Source organism: Anopheles gambiae, chromosome 2, assembly GCF_943734735.2.
Source record: "Anopheles gambiae chromosome 2, idAnoGambNW_F1_1, whole genome shotgun sequence".
Taxonomy (NCBI): Eukaryota; Metazoa; Arthropoda; class Insecta; order Diptera; family Culicidae; genus Anopheles; species Anopheles gambiae.
Genome location: NC_064601.1, coordinates 8,341,285 through 8,356,716, shown reverse-complemented (window position 1 = coordinate 8,356,716; position 15,432 = coordinate 8,341,285). Strand labels below are relative to the sequence as shown.

At 52.0% G+C, this 15,432-nt stretch overlaps 4 protein-coding genes across 5 annotated transcripts; 2 read left to right on the top strand and 2 right to left on the bottom strand.

Annotated features, from left to right (window-relative positions):
* Positions 1–894: 894 nt before the first annotated feature.
* LOC1281488 (exostosin-3) lies at positions 895–6,031 on the bottom strand. Its single transcript, XM_321405.6, has 2 exons — positions 2,594–6,031; positions 895–1,941 (listed from the first exon to the last, which is right to left on the bottom strand). Exons 1-2 carry the CDS (start codon positions 5,360–5,362, stop codon positions 1,837–1,839), a joined length of 2,874 nt encoding a protein of 957 aa, XP_321405.4. The 5' UTR covers positions 5,363–6,031; the 3' UTR covers positions 895–1,836.
* An 80-nt stretch (positions 6,032–6,111) lies between these two features.
* On the top strand, positions 6,112–11,103 carry LOC1281489 (nuclear pore complex protein DDB_G0274915). 2 transcript variants are annotated; one of them, XM_061643772.1, is made up of 6 exons: positions 6,112–6,607; positions 6,698–6,873; positions 6,951–7,942; positions 8,126–9,529; positions 9,884–10,190; positions 10,395–11,103. In XM_061643772.1, the coding sequence occupies exons 1-6, from the start codon at positions 6,468–6,470 to the stop codon at positions 10,418–10,420; spliced, it is 3,045 nt and encodes a 1,014-aa protein (XP_061499756.1). In that variant the 5' UTR covers positions 6,112–6,467; the 3' UTR covers positions 10,421–11,103. The 2 variants fall into 2 exon arrangements, with proteins under 2 accessions (XP_061499756.1, XP_003435903.1); XM_003435855.2 differs by having other exon boundaries at positions 6,113–6,607; positions 9,884–10,305.
* Positions 11,104–11,119: 16 nt separating this feature from the next.
* LOC1281490 (U6 snRNA-associated Sm-like protein LSm1) lies at positions 11,120–11,973 on the bottom strand. The gene is made up of 3 exons (XM_321407.4): positions 11,768–11,973; positions 11,483–11,667; positions 11,120–11,409 (listed from the first exon to the last, which is right to left on the bottom strand). Exons 1-3 carry the CDS (start codon positions 11,814–11,816, stop codon positions 11,239–11,241), a joined length of 405 nt encoding a protein of 134 aa, XP_321407.3. The 5' UTR covers positions 11,817–11,973; the 3' UTR covers positions 11,120–11,238.
* Positions 11,974–12,215: 242 nt separating this feature from the next.
* Positions 12,216–15,284, top strand: LOC4577275 (nuclear pore complex protein Nup107). The gene is made up of 2 exons (XM_001238473.4): positions 12,216–12,376; positions 12,448–15,284. Exon 2 carries the CDS (start codon positions 12,543–12,545, stop codon positions 15,168–15,170), a length of 2,628 nt encoding a protein of 875 aa, XP_001238474.3. The 5' UTR covers positions 12,216–12,376; positions 12,448–12,542; the 3' UTR covers positions 15,171–15,284.
* Positions 15,285–15,432: the final 148 nt, after the last annotated feature.

The window sequence follows — 15,432 nt, the reverse complement described above, 5'->3', positions numbered from 1 at the left end:
ATAACTTGTGAAAATTAATAGTAAAACAAAGAAATCTCTTACGAATCGTAAAATTCATATAATTTGCTACTGAAAATGCCTAATGTGTGCAAAAAAAACCATACAGGGATTTCCAAGACACTCTAATATGTGAACAGCGTTGTTCACAGCTTGCAAGATGTTTTTCAACAGCAGTCACGTGGTGTATTTGCATCACAATAACATTTCAATTCTTCCATATGATGTTCAACACATCACAAAGAACTGTCGAGCTCAGTCCAGCTTGAAACGTGTTGAAAATTATGTGGAAGAAGTGATACAGGGTTTAGGAAGTCAATTTCGAATATCAACAATATATTTCATTGCTTGCAAGATGTTTTTCAACAGCTGTAAAATGTTGTATTTGCATCACAAATATTTTCCAGCTATTTTGCAAGACACTCAACGCATCACTAGCTGGACTGAGTTTGACAGTTCTTTGTAAGGTGTTGAAAATCATGCGGAAGAATTGAAATTTTATTGTGCTGCAATTACAACATTTAACAGCTGTTGGAAAACATCTTGCAAGCAATGAAAAATGTAGTTGATATTCAAAATTGACTTGGAAAACCCTGTAAGGTATGCAAAGTACGTTAATTCCCTATTTTTCATCAGATGTTCACAAATGTATTATTAAATAGAAATTGGCAAAGAAGCATCTATGCATCACACTTTTCACCAAATATTTTCCCACCTTTCCCACTGTCCGTGTCAGTGAGATGAGCACTACTGCTCGAATGAAAACGATGAGAAAGCTAACCGACTTTCCGTTTTCTTTTTTTTTTTAAATGGGAGCCTTTTACTTACCTCATGCTGCAATACGTTTCTCAAGAAAATCATGCATCAGAAAAGAAAATGCATCTTACACGATGTGTCTTACAGTATACGTGTCAATTTTATATTAGTCTTTTTTTCCGTGCCGATTACAAAGATTACAATCTCAGACGAGTGTACACGCGGCGAGATAAAACCTAATAATCGTTCTACCTTTTAAAGCTGCACTAAAGTCCCTAAAAACCTAAAACATCCTCCCGTCGGACTAGGACGCGCCAGTAAAACACTTTAACCGCTAAAACAACTGGGAAAGTGCACAGAACGTCCAACTAAACGGGACTTAACGCAATTCAAACTCCCGTGTTGACGCTTCCCCTCGCGCGCAACGCAATTTAATTTACAACCCATTAACTATCAATGTCACGTGCAGTGTTGCTTTACGATACACAAATGTTGCTTTTGCATTAACTGGTATGCTTACGGCGGTGCTGCTACTGTTGCCATCATTAGAATCTAGCTGATTATGAAATATGTTACACCAATCTAGCGAATGGCGCTTGTCGTTCTCATTCGCGCATTCTATCTCAGTCGTAGTACTAGTTTGGAAAAAAAGAATCCAACCGGACGATTGCTTCGTTTAAAACATGCCATTTTGTTCGCCTAACCTAATCTCTATTGCTAATACACGCTTACGAGCTACTCCAACGAGCAGGGTGTGTTCATTGGTAGTGGAAATGATGCTTGCTGTGCAGCAACTACTGTACCGTTGTCCTTTTCTCCACCTTGCCTGGTTGCAACACACAAGCTAAACATCCTCCTTATGGCATCCCCATTTGGACCACGATCACGTGATCGCGTACTTCTACATTTAGTGCATATACGGTGACTATTGATATTTGCTAGCAGTAACTGTGTCGGTTTCGTGTTGTAGGAAAGTTCCATCTCAGCTCAGCTCCCAGGTGCAGGCGGTCGTCCGGTTTGGTCGTGCTTTGCTTACGCCTACCACCAACGGACGGAACAAACGGTGATTTCAATAGCGGGCAATTAGATAAATTTAAAGCATTTCTGTTTGTCGTGTGGTATTCGCGTTTTGAACAGGATCGAATCGGCCCGGTACTGGGTGTTAAGTAAGGGCGTGTACCCAAACACCTGAAGAGAAAAAGAGAAGAGCACGCGTGAGAAGGGTTTGAGCAGTGGGGAACCAATCAATGCAGGCCGAAGCGAGCAGTGTGCGCACACTTTCGCACACTATCTAAATCGAAGCAAGCATTGAAGTAAGCGGATGCCATTTTAACGTAGACAGAGCGGTACAGGATGAAGCACCAAAACAAACGTAAACCATACAAGAGGCAAAAGGATTTGAAAAGCAAACGAACTAAACACACCAAAAAACATAAAAAGTTCCCTAATGAAGATGACGATCTCGTATTGGTGGGCGTGTTTGATCGCAACTCCAACCAGATATATCCGAAGAAGGAGAAGAACACTGTCTCCGAGGACAATGCGACATCCAAGCAAATTGAGCAGGAAGCCGTCGGAGACACTGCTGCTGTTGAAAGGAATCAACCAAAACTGATCGTTGACGTTGACGACCATCATACTCCGGAAGTGAATGGGAAGGACACTATGCAGCCTCAAGAAGGCTCTTCTATTGACCAGTGTCCGGCTAATGATAGCAAATGGTATGCAAAGCTTTTAAACAACTGTACCCCGTCCACCTCGCGATGGTCGCCAAGTCCGGAAAGAGCGTTCTATGATTTCTACTCCTGATAGGCCAATAAATAAAAACAATGCACCTTACCTTCGTAAAGAAGTTGATGCACTTGTGCCGCTCCTGGAAGTGGGTATCGTCCTCGCTGAGCGACACCGGGCAGCCGGGGCACCGGAACGTCCAGCGGGAGGTAACCTTCACCGGGGGTTTGCGCGTGACGTGCGACACCAGAAAGTTCATCGCAATGTCCTCGCAGTTCATGTACTCGTCCACCTTGTCCCGGATCGCCTGGGGCAGCGTGTACGTGTACAGGTACGTGTAGTACTTGTGGATAAAGGCGGCCCCGGTCAGCACCATGCTCAGCTCGCAGCTGTAGTTCGAGTTGTAGTTCCACGAGTCGAGCGAGTTCACGTCCCACGCATGGAACCGGCCCGGGAAGCCAACCACCCGGTCGCGGTGCTCCCGCCACACGCGAAACCCGAACAGAATCTCGTCGTGGCGCAGGTGCGCATCGTCATCGACCGACAGGACCGCCTCGGTTTCGATCGCATCGAACGGTAGGAAGCGATTGTTGAGCGAGTTGCGCGGTGCGCGAACGACGTGCACCGGCACGCCAATGTCCGGCCAGCGTAGATCCTCCAGTGGCGGTTTCGGGGAGTTCCACACGACAATCACCTTGTGCAGGTAGGGCAGTCCGTACAGGCGGCTCAGCGAATCCATCAGCACCTGCTCCCGCTCGTACGTCAGTATGACGATGGTGAACTGTTCGCGGGGATAGTTGCCGCCGAGCGATTCGCCGAACTCTTTGCCCGTGCCGCCCGCACCTTTCCCGATCGGCCGGAAGCCCATGTGGGAGCCGATGAACTTCGCGTCGGACGGCAGCACCGGATCGAAGGGAAGCTGCGGGTACAGTGCGAACGGGTCGGCCCAATCGTTCCACATTTCGCGCGACTGCACCAGGGTGGCGGTGTAGTTCCTGCGGAACGCCGGACTCGGGTACGGTGGTTCGATCGGACCGAGCGATTCCTCCGGCTCGGTATCGATGACGGGGTCGGATTTGAGCGGGACGAACGATGAATTGAACACGCTGTGCGCAATCACTGACGGTATCGGTTTCGGGGGAATTCCGAGCCGACTGCGCAGGCTGGCCACGATCGTATCAACCGTGGACTGAACCGAGCTAAGGTAGCGCTCCCACACCAACCGACCCTGGCGGCGCATCGTCAGCAAATCGGCATCGGGGATGGCACGCAGCAGAAAGTGTAGCTCGGTTATACGGGCCTTGGGCAGGGAAATGACCACCCGTCGCCAGTCGATCGTTTCAGCGTACGGAAGCTGCACCTGATCGCCGCCCAGTACCAGCGGAATCGCTCCAGCTCGCAGTGCCTCGTACAGCCGTGCCTGCAGCAACGTGGAACTCGTACTTCCTCCACCCGGTGCTAGCAGCAGCGCAAAGGTCGATTCTTTCAGCACCGATTTGCGCGAATTGTCCGTACCACAGAGCGACCAGTCACGCAATCCCGACGGTGCGCGTTGTTCCGTCGCCGGGACACACTCAAACTGCAGCATGAAGTAGTCCTGCGTCCTGCCCGAAGACATCTCCTTCAGATGCTCGATGATAAACTCGTCCACCGTGTCGCTCTCGGTGTCGTCCGTCCCGCGCGGCCCAACCATCGAACCGTTCTGGCCCAACAGCTCGCCCTGGAAGCTGAGCAGATACTTCCGGCGGGCTGGCAGCATCGGAGCGCACTCCTGCCACACGTCCCCGCCCGGTGGGCCCAGGATGGGCGGTGCAATCAGATCGAAGCCGACGCGGAACTGGCTTTCCTCGAAGCTCGACTGCACCAGCATGGCCCGGCCCGTATCCATCGCCTGGCCCTGCAGCATATTACCCGCCCCCGGGCCAACTTCGCGGCGGGCAAAGTTCAACAGCACATGGTTCCGCCCATCGCCTCCCCAGTACGGCAGGAGCCGTAGGCGGGTGACGTTCAAACTGGAAAGATTGGGCGCGCCCGACCCATCCGCTGCTCCCTGCGGTGCAACGTAGCGGTTGCTCTTTTGCACCTCATGCTCGGACAGTGCCTCCCCGACGAGTACGAGAAATACGCACGCCTTTTTCGGATCCGTTGTGAGGTGCGCATTGTAGCCGAGCGTTTGCTTGATCGTGGTCTTCAGGAACCCATCGATATCGTACCCTGCGCTAACGACCGACGTCGTATCGGGGTCGTACAGGTACACCGGAAAGCCGGACGTTAGACTGCAGCGCGAGTGATCGAAGCAGGTGCTCATTTTACACGACCGGCTGTGGGCGGCATCGATCGGGCGCATCTGCGCCGGCAGCGTGTCGGAAAAGAGTGCCCTCGGAAGGGCCAGCTCCGGTGTGTTGCGCAGAACGGCTTCGCGCTGGGCTACCTGCGCTTGCTCGACGGATATCTTCAACCGATCCAGCTCCGTCTGCTGGCGGGCCAGCTCTTGCTTGAGCTCATCGATCTTCTGATTGTACAGCCCGATGTCCGACTGTAGCTTCTGGCGGCGCGATTCAAGATCACGCAGCTCCAGCGAAACCGTCCCCTTCATGCGCAGCATCTCGTCGATGCGCAGCTTCAGATCGGCCGCCTTCAGGGGGCTCACATCCTCAAACGTGAACAGCTGCGAGCGCGTCCGGTGGATGTCGCTGTGCTGGACGTTCGATTCCTCGTGCACGAGCAGGTTGTAAAAGACGAAGGGCAGCGACAGCAGACAAAACACCACAATCAGCACCACCCGGTACAGCTTCATGTGCTTGAGCCAGTGGCATACGGTACCGCCGGTACTGGATGGACCGCCTCCATTGCCACCGAGCGAATCGTACCCGGTCATGGTGGAGCGGGTGGGAATGTACGGTGTTCCTTGTGGTCCAGTTATCGCATGGTTCACTGCGTTCAAGTAGGTCGTTGGCAACAGCCAAGGGTTCGGGCGTCGTACGCGATAGCTTGCGATTTGAGGGCAGCCCAGAGAAGGGTCCGCTAGTAGAATTAACTTTGCACAACAAGGTTTATAATAATAACAATTGTGAAAAACATAAGTTTACGTTTTCCCCCAAGTGATTCGCACAATTCGATACGAGGAGGAATTTGTTTTTCTCGTTGACAGTTAGTCGAGTGTTGACAAATAATGGACAGTGGAACTCGTTCATCAAATACATAATTGGAGTAAATTAAAATAATCGATAAACTAAGTAGAATATCGTTCAGGATATTCATACAAAAATGCAAATTTTATGGAGAAAATTATCTGCTTAAATTTATCCAACTCCGTAGATTTACATAGCACAAAAATTTAAATTAAAAACTTATTTACAGTAGAGGACTTCTGGGATTCTGGTTTTGAATTGTCATCCAGGCCATCGTTCTAGTGCAATTTTGAATTTTCTGTACGAAATTCCTCTGTTGATTTGCTGTTCCAGAAGTTATTAGTTGATGCATTTTTTAAATTTAAAAATGTAAGCAAATGTTTATAACAAAATTAATGCTAAATAAAGGCAATATTCTTCTCAGAAATTTTCAACCAGCATCAATGGCGATGACCGCACAGCGTCCGTTGGTGCAACGGCCTTTTCACAGTTGACTGACGGTTCGAAATCAAACTGTTTGTCAACGGGTACAAAATAAACCGCACTTTTTCGTTCTCGGCCGGTTTGCCCTTTCTACAGCCGTTCGTTCAGCTGCCCCGTATTTCGCATTGTTTGTTTCGTTCGTTCGGTTCATTGTTGGGCACGCTGAACATACAACCAGCAAGAAATGGTTGCTGGTTTTCCGATGTTCGTTCGTGCTACATTTGCTATGCCGCAGAGTCCCTGCGGTGAGAAGTGAAGCCTACGCCTACAGAAGGAGGGACTTTTCCGTGCGACATCTCCGGAGTGGTTGTACATAGAGGGGGGAAAAGGGAAGTGGTACAAACTTTAATCCCTGCGCGTTTTTGTACGATGACGGAAGTGGAGGAGTCCACCAAGGTACGATTGGATCAAGACATTGCCAGCAGGCTGCAGAATGAACATCCGGAACAGTTCGTTACGTTGGTTCGGATGCACCTGTCGTTCGAACTGGATCTTCACACCGATACGGAGTGAGTAGGCGGGTGAAGAGGGAAAAGAAGAGGGAGGGAGAGAGCGATGTGCTGTGTTGTCCTTATGCTAATGCTCGTTACCAATCACAGAAACGATCCAGCCGAACTAGATAAGCAGAAGCTGAAGAAGTGGAAAGGATTTCACAAGAAAGCGAAAGGCTGCACGTCAGCCAAAGCGACTTCGCCGGAAACGGCCAAGGCGGCGCTTACGAAGGCCAACATTGAAGATCTGAAGCAGCTGATCGCATTCCTGGAGCAGGAAGAAAGTGAGTAGTTGTGCGGCCCCATTTGAAGGCGTTCTTGAATATTGATCACACGATTTCATTGATTGGGCCACTTTTAGACATCTCCCAGGAAGGGATATTCCGCAAAACGGGTTCACTGGCGCGTCAGAATGAGCTGAAAAGTTTGCTGCTGCAAGGCAATGTGTTGCCGCTCGATGAGGCCGGCTATACGGCACACGATTGTGCCAGTGTGCTGAAAAGCTTCCTGGCCGACCTGCCCGAACCACTGCTGACCGAGCTGTACTACCCGGCCTACTGCCAGGTGGCCGATCTGTACCACTCGAAGGAAGCGGCTCAACCGGCACGGAACGAGGATCGGCTGCTGAATGCGCTTCAGCTGCTGTTGCTCCTGCTGCCGGAAGAAAACAACATTCTGCTGCGCCACATTATCGAGCTGCTGCATCGTACGATTCAGCACGAGGCGACCAACAAGATGTCGGCCGTAAATTTGGCCACCCTGTTCACGCCGCACCTGATCTGCCCGCGCAAGCAATCGCCCGAAGCGCTGCACACGACGGCCCAGCACATGTCGGGCATAGTGGGTTTCATGATCAAAACCGGTCCCCGGTTGTTTCACATCCCACCGAAGCTGGCCACCGACATACGGGCGTACTTTGTGGATCAACGGCGCCGCAAAACCATGTCCCCGGAGCACATCCTGAACGAATCGACCACCTCGGACTCGGTGGCCAACACCGTGTACACGTTTGTCGATCGGGAAAAGACGGCCGAAGCGTTGGAGATGAACTCGACCGACACGGCACTGGCGCAGCTGTATGCGCACATCCAGAGCTTACCCGAGTCGTCCAAGAAGAAGAAGCTGGTGAGCAAGTTTAACCGCCAGAATGGGTATGGCACGCCACTGCAGGTGTTGCTCAGGGAAAAGAATGGTTCCGGCACGGGTAGTGCCGGGCTGGCCAGCGGTGGAGGGCTGAAGTATCCACGCTCGATTAGCGATTCGATCAAGCGCCATATCTTTCACAAATCGCTCATGTCGAGAACACCGAAACGAGGCACGATCAGTGGCAGTCAAACGCCAACTACTTTCCAGGTAAGTAAACGTAACGGTTTTTTTGGTTTGAAAGCCGTGTTAGTTTCCGTGTTTTGCCCTTTTCTTTCGTTTGGCTAACTGCAACCGTCCGTGCAAAATTCATCACCACTTCTAGCCATCTATTAATATCCATTAACCGATCTTACTAACGGAATGTCACTCTAACCACCAACCCTTACCTAGACTCCAAACGGAACAGGTTATGGCAGTGGCCCAAGACAGCGCGTTCTGTTTCAGAGCCCAGTGTCGGCGTCCGATTCGCCGTCGAGCGTTGGCTCGCCGCTCTGCATAAAGCGTTGCTCCTCCGTCTCGTCCTCGTCGTCCTCCCTGTCCTCGATGTCGTCGTCATCGGGCACGGGAAACGCAAAGGCGGCCGGTTCGCTGACACGCACGATCAGTTCGGAAAGTGCCAGCAGCACCTCGAGCTCTACCTCCTCAACCCATCATGACGTGTCAAAGCCGGAAGCACTGAAACGGCGATCATCCGGAGAGATAGGAGCGGAAGAAGGACAGCGTAGTACCAGCGGAGGGGCAGATTTTAATTCCTCCTCGGAGCGCAAACGAAGCAGGGTTGAGGAACGTCCGGATCGGGAGCAAACGGGACGGTCCAAACCGGGACTGGTGGTGCGCTTCGGTGCCGAGACGGTGGCCGGTTGTGATGTGCTGGAGGACAACGAACCTCCTCCTCCCGAGGACGATGAGGACTTTGTAGAGCAGGAGGATGACGATATCGGTGACAGTGGCAGCGAGCCCGTGGACGAGTTTTCGAACGATGAACTGCTGGCGAACGACGAGGCAGTGGCGGAGGAGGAGGAGGAGGAGGACGAAGGCGACGAGGAGGATGTGTTTGAGGACTGTGAACGGATACTGAGCGATACCGAGGAGGAGCGGTACGGTTCAGCCGGGCTCGGAAACGCACGCTCTCGCTATCGCTCCGAACCGAACCTTAGCGCTATCGGATACCAGCACCAGCGGCGTGTAATAAACCTGGACAATAAGCATCTCACCGCGAACCGCGATAGCGAGATGCCTGGCCGGTTGCTGCGCGGCGGTCTAGGGGCCACGCAAATGGACGGCAAAAGTCAACCGACCACACCGGGCGGCGGAGGTGGAGGAGGTGGTGGTGGTGGTACCGCAGCGGGAAGTTCCACCAAGCAACGCATGAACATAAACTTCTTCAAGAACAAGCTCATCAAGGGCGTTTCGATGGGCAATTTGCGCTTTCCGTTCGGCAACGATGCTAGCAAGGCAAGCAAAAAGAACAACAGCCGACCGGTGGAACCGTTGGTTCGGTCGAGAGACGCTAAAAAACTGAGCACCACCGCACGTGAGAGTAGTTTGGCGGACAGTGTCTTTCTTCCTACGCTCCGATCTTCCATCGTGCCCAGCACCACGTTCGCGACCACCAGCGTGGCGAACGTGGCGAACGATGACAATTCAAACGAATTGCCTGGCTCGGTGCACGGGACGAATTGGGCGGCAGCGAACTATCTGACCAGCACGCCCGGCCCGGCCGCCCTCATTAGCGGGCGCAACTCAATGTCTCCAATAACGAAAAGCACCCAACGGATGCCCAAAGCGATGCAGGTGTGTATTCCTCCTTCCGGCCTGGTATTGTTCCGGACGTTTATATAAGTACGCCGCGGTGTATGGTTTGTTTTCGATCTTGTTCAAACTAAAATTCAACATAATCCGCCACACTTACACGCTTACCTGTATGCTTATTAATGTGCGCTTCTTGTATTTATTGGTGGTGGTTTTATTTAACTTGGCTTGAAGCTTACCTTTCTCTATCTTTAACTACTTTTGCATAAGAATTATTTATTGATTTTTTATTGTATTTTATTCACCAATTGGCGAGCTTCTCGATTGGCAAAATGATGTTGCCCATTCCCCCGTAACGAATCCTTTTAATTGCTCACACTAATCCCTTCTTCCCAGGAATCGATCATGACCCCACGGTCCCGCAAGCCGGTCATGCTACTGTCGGTGTTGAATGCAAACGACCAGCAACAGCTCTCCACCACCTGTGCCAGTTTTTCCAGCCTGAAAGAGGAGGACGAAGAAGTGGATCTCGAACCGGCGGTACCAGTCGGCAGCTTGCTGCATGGAGCTAGCGACGGCACACCATCATCATCCCACACGCGTTACGATCGTGGCCTGAAGCAGCTCATCAACGACACGGGTCTACCACCGATCGGTAATGACGTGGGGCTTCCACCGATATCGAACCATTTTCCTTCTAAAGGTAACATAGCCTCCGGTTGCATGGTTGTTCATGGTGATGGTGATGGTGGTGGTGTTGTTGTTGGTGGTGCCGCGGAACGAACCCATGAGTCGCGCGCTCTGGCGAGTCCCTTTCGGTAAGGGTATTAGTAATTACGATGATTCTGCTCGCAATGCTGCTTTCCGGATCCGGTTCCATAACATTCTGCTTCCCCTTTTTTTGCAGACATTACCTGCTCAGTCGCGGTGTGATGCCGGCCGAAAGTCCGGCCGACCTATCGTTCGCCAGCCTGCCGGATGATTTCGTCGAATCGTCGTCGGGAGAAATTTTGGACCGGCTTAGTGAGTCGAAAATGAGCGAAAGCTTGCTGTACTGCTTGAATGGTAATGAACCAAAGGACAAGGAACCGGCAACAAATGCTTCACCGGCGACAGCGGTAACAGCAGTGCCAAATCAACGATTTCCTGAACTGAACAGTTCCGAGCTGGATGAAACGGCACTGTAAGAGAGGAAATTAGATTTCCTCTATGCTCTACGGAACCACAAACATGACCACTTGTAGACCCGCAGCGAGTAACAGTAAATCAAAATTTAAACACTTTTCTCTCATAATTACGTTGAGGTGAGAGTAAGTGAGACAATGGAAGGGCAACGTGATGCTCTTCTTGATTTACCCATTACAATTAATGAAATAGTAGCAAGGCGTAATGTGTTAGGTGCCTTTAGTTATCTCTAGCATATCATGAATTCTACGTATGATACTCAGACCTCCCCAGCGACATCCCATACTTCTTCAGTATAGACGGATTGATACAGCACAAATTGAAAAGAATTGTATCAACTACTTTTGAGTATTTTCGTTTTGTAGTGATAAGGAATGTACGTTTAAATCATACTATAATCACGAAATAAAAAAAAAACTAATTTAAAAAAACGAACACCGTTGGTCGTAAATTGTAGCTTTAGATGATATTTAAAAAGTAAAAAAAGGTGCTTCACATAGGGTTGTTGTGTTATCATCGTACCGGCAGTCATTCTCGTTTAGAACGGTTTCGGGGGCAGCACATCACTAAAACTCGTCCTGAGCCATCTCGGAATTCATGTTCAGCCCTCGCTCCTTCAGCGCTTTCGCGACCAGCCGGTGCTTCTCCTGCCGGGCCTCCTGTTCCCGTCGCTGCGCGTCCAGTATGTCGTCGACGGAGATTTCCCTCAGCGGCAGGGTGCTTTCCTTCTCGCGATCCTGAGGAAGAGAGGTTCGCGCATTACAACAAACTACAATGACTGCACCGAACCTACAACAAATGCATGCTTACTATCTCGCCCAGCAGCACAACGTTCTCGCCCCGGATGATGACCACGCCACGCTGGATGTCACCATACTCGTTGCCGACGTGTATCCGCTCGATCGTCCGGTGTAGCACCAGATTGGCGAACTGGTCCACGCTTCGCAGATAACCGATCAGCGTGCGCCCGTCGTGCAGCAGTACCATGAGTTTTTCTTCGAATTGTAAAAGGGAAGAAGCGTGATTAAGAACCCTCGTATCGTCGGTGCTCCACTGTACGGGTGGCAAGGTGGTTCGTTCGGATGCTGCACGTACTATCAACCTCGTAGAGCATATGAGCGGTGCCGAAGAGAGGGTTGTCCATGGTGCTGAAGCTAGGGATGGTGGCCAATGCCACTGTGAAGCAGAAAAGTGTTATTTTACTGTGTAACTAAAGATATTGAACAAATTCCGGGGAACGGACACACACAGGGGAAGATTTGCTAATGGCAGAATGTTGATGTAAACAAAGCGGAGAATGTTTGACGTTTTGTAGCCGGTGTAGCCCGGTGAAAAATGTATCATGATTTATAACAATAGGCCTTTTGCGTTATTGTTGCGTTTTTCGATAAAAGTAAGTAAGTTAAATATAATTATGACAATTTTTGTATAAGCTTAACAGCAATTTTGTATATTTTAGCATCGGTTTGTTTTTTTTTTTGTTCAAAATATCTGTTGTTCCAAAAATGTTGAATGGGCCGCGACCAGCATGCAGAACTGTCAAACAGATGCTCGTTTTGATTTGTTGACAATTGGTTTGCGCGCTAGCTTGGCGATCTCCCGGTTTCGTTTGCATTGGCCGCACTAAATTAAGCCATTTAGGCTTATTTTTGTAATAGTTTGAAATAAAAGACACTTTACTCGTTCTACGTGAGAAGTTTCCCTGTAAGTAAAGATATAACACGAGTGGAAGTGCAGCGAAACGATGTGATTTTAATGGCTCGACTGTGTTTTAGGTTATGGTGCTCGGTGTTGTTGCGGCAAGGCGAAGGAATTGAATGCGATAAAGGAAAACGATTGCGGATTTTGGCGCTGGTGTCACATCATCAAGATGAACAAGCTCGAGCGCACATTGCAGCTGTTGGACGAATCCACTGTCCAATCGCCCAGCGGATTGCTGCGGTCGAAGGATTCGGTGCGCTACTTGCAGCAGCAGGCCCGCGAGGAGCAGCGACAGCTGGGAGCGTCCGGGCTGGGCGAAAGTATGATGCTGGATTCCGTGCAGGATGTGGGCCTGTATCGAACGGTGGGCGAACTGGAACCGGCCGGAGGCGGACTGTCCGGCAGTCAGCTTAGCTTGGTCGCTGGCAGCACGGTAAGCTACACGAATGCAAACGTCCGGGAAGCGAGCAAGCAGTTGTGCGAAGAGTTCCTGCAGGTGCTGCAACGCTACAGCAACGCCTCGGACGTGTTCGAGGCGACCGAGGAGCTGGTGAAATCGTTGGACGACACGCTGGTACAGCTGAACAATGCGTCCAAGCAGCTGCTACCTACTGGTCGGGAGCGCCGGCTGCACGCGGAAGAGATGTGGCTGAACGCGGAACGGGATACGTGGCGGCTGATGATCTGCCTGTACCGCGATCGGTTGATAACGCAGAAGCAGGACAGCGAGATGGACGATTTGCCGCTGGTGAACAGTGAGCAGACCATCATCTCCCATCTGTACGGTGGCAATGCGAATCTGCGCGAGTACCAGATCATTGTGGACTGGCTGGAGCAGATGGCGCTGCGGCAGCAACAGACCGAGCTGGGCCACTACATGAACCGGACGGTGGCGTGGGAAAACACGCTCCACCAGCTGCTAGAGGTAGGCCAGACGGCGTTCGGCAGTGGCCGGGCACTGGTGAAGGGGCTCGATCCGGACGCACCGATCCGCGAGAAGCTGCCCCTGCACGATCTGGACATGGAGGATCAGACGCAGCTGGCCAAGCAGGTGTTTCGCGCCATTCGCCAGGGCCGGTTGAAGGAGGCACAGATCAAGTGCGAAAACTACGGGCAGGCGTGGAAGGCGGCCCTGCTCGAGGGATGGCGGCTGCATCACGATCCGAACTACGACCGCGAGAACGTGTCACTGGCCCGCGAGCCGATCGAGGGCAATCCGAGGCGCGATCTGTGGAAAAAGTTCGCGTGGCAGATGGCGGAAAGCCGCATGCTGGATCCGTACACGAAGGCCACGATAGGATCGCTGTGCGGGCATCTGGACTCGATGGTGGAGGTGCTGTCCGAGCACTCGTGGAACGATATGCTGTGGGCGTACCTGAAGGCGCAGATAGACATACGCGTGGAGAGCGAGATACGGTCGCACTGCGTCAAGAGCTATCTGCCCATGCCGGACCGGTACTGGAACGGCAAGATGTCGCTGGAGCAAATCTTCGACGCACTGGAGGCGCACAAGAACGCGCGCATCAGTCTGGCCGCCAAGGATGTGGACAAGGTGATCCAGAAGTACATTATGCTGGATGACATTCCCGAGCTGATGCGCACCGTGGACGGTTGGCTGGAGGGCACGGAGGTGGTGCTGATACCGCAGATGCTACGCTTCCTCACGCATTTCGTCATGTTTTTGCGACAGATTGGCAAAACCTTCCAGGAGGACATAGGCGATCGGGTGGTCAAGCGGTACGTGGAGTACCTGAGCACGCTCGGTTCCGCGCACATGGTCGCGTTCTACACGGCCGCCCTGCCACCGGCCATGCAGCTGCTGCTGTACTCGCAGTTCCTTCAGACGATCAGCGACAGCCAGCAGCGCAAGCAGGCCCTGGAGCAGGCGTACAACTTCGGGCTGGACGTGCCGACCATTACCGTGTACACCGTGGAGTGGTACCGTGCGCTGGAAGCCACCGAGGACGAACTGACACCGATCGCTTCGGGCAGGTTGACCGAGCTGGACGAGCAGAAGATTTCCTCGCTCGAGTGGCTCACCTTCTATCCGGACCAGCGCGGCGAGCTGCTGTGGCAGTCGAACACACTGATCCGCTACTTCCTGGCCCGGCGCAGCATCGAGGCGGCCCGCAAAACGTTCGCCGTCATACCGGCCGACACGATGGAGCTGATATTCACGCACTACGGCTCGAAGGATGATATCCCGTGCCGGGAGGAGGTGTCGATACGCGAGTACCTCTGCTACCAGACGTACCTGGCCGCGATCCAGGGCTACAACGACTGGTGTCAGCTGTTTTACAACGGCAAGCCGAAGCCACCGCCCGCAGTCAAGCTGTCGAACTTTACCGAGCGCGTCACCTCGGAGCACCGGGAGGCAACGTACCGGAAGGAGCTGAGCAACTGGGAGCTGCGTGTCGCCGAGCTGACCAACGTGACGCGCGACCTGCTGTACAATGTGCTGCTCTTCCCGGAGGCTGGCTGGCTGGTCGATACGGACACGACGAAACCGCCGCCGGACGATGACGAGGACTGGCTGCACCGGGCGGTACAGATGGAGAACCTGCGCAAGCTGTGCATACCGGAAATCGTGCTGCTGCTGCACCAGCTCCACACGCTGACCGAGCGGTACAGCGAAAATCTGCTGCTGGCTGATGTGCTCAGCTCGGAAACGCGCAAGCTGTACAGCGTCTTCCCCAAGCACAAGCTGGCGGAAACGCTGATCAAGATAGCGGAATCGTCCCTCACGCTCATGAATGCCCGGAAAGACCCGTTCGTGGGCGATGCAGCGAAGAAGTAGAGGCATACATTCTTTCCCACGCTAGCTCTGCATTTACTACAGTTCTTAATTTCTTAATTTTCCTACCGTGTTCTAAATAAAATCGTAAGTGATAAAGTATGTGTAAGATAAAAATGCGATTTTTTTAATTCAAAATTCAAAAAGGCTAACACACTTGCGGTGAAAGAAACCAAAACGAGCGAAGGGAGAAAGAAAGAGAAAGAAAGAGCAAGATAAAGCGAGATGGGCTACACGCTCAGCAAGGGCTGGAGCAGCTGCGAGT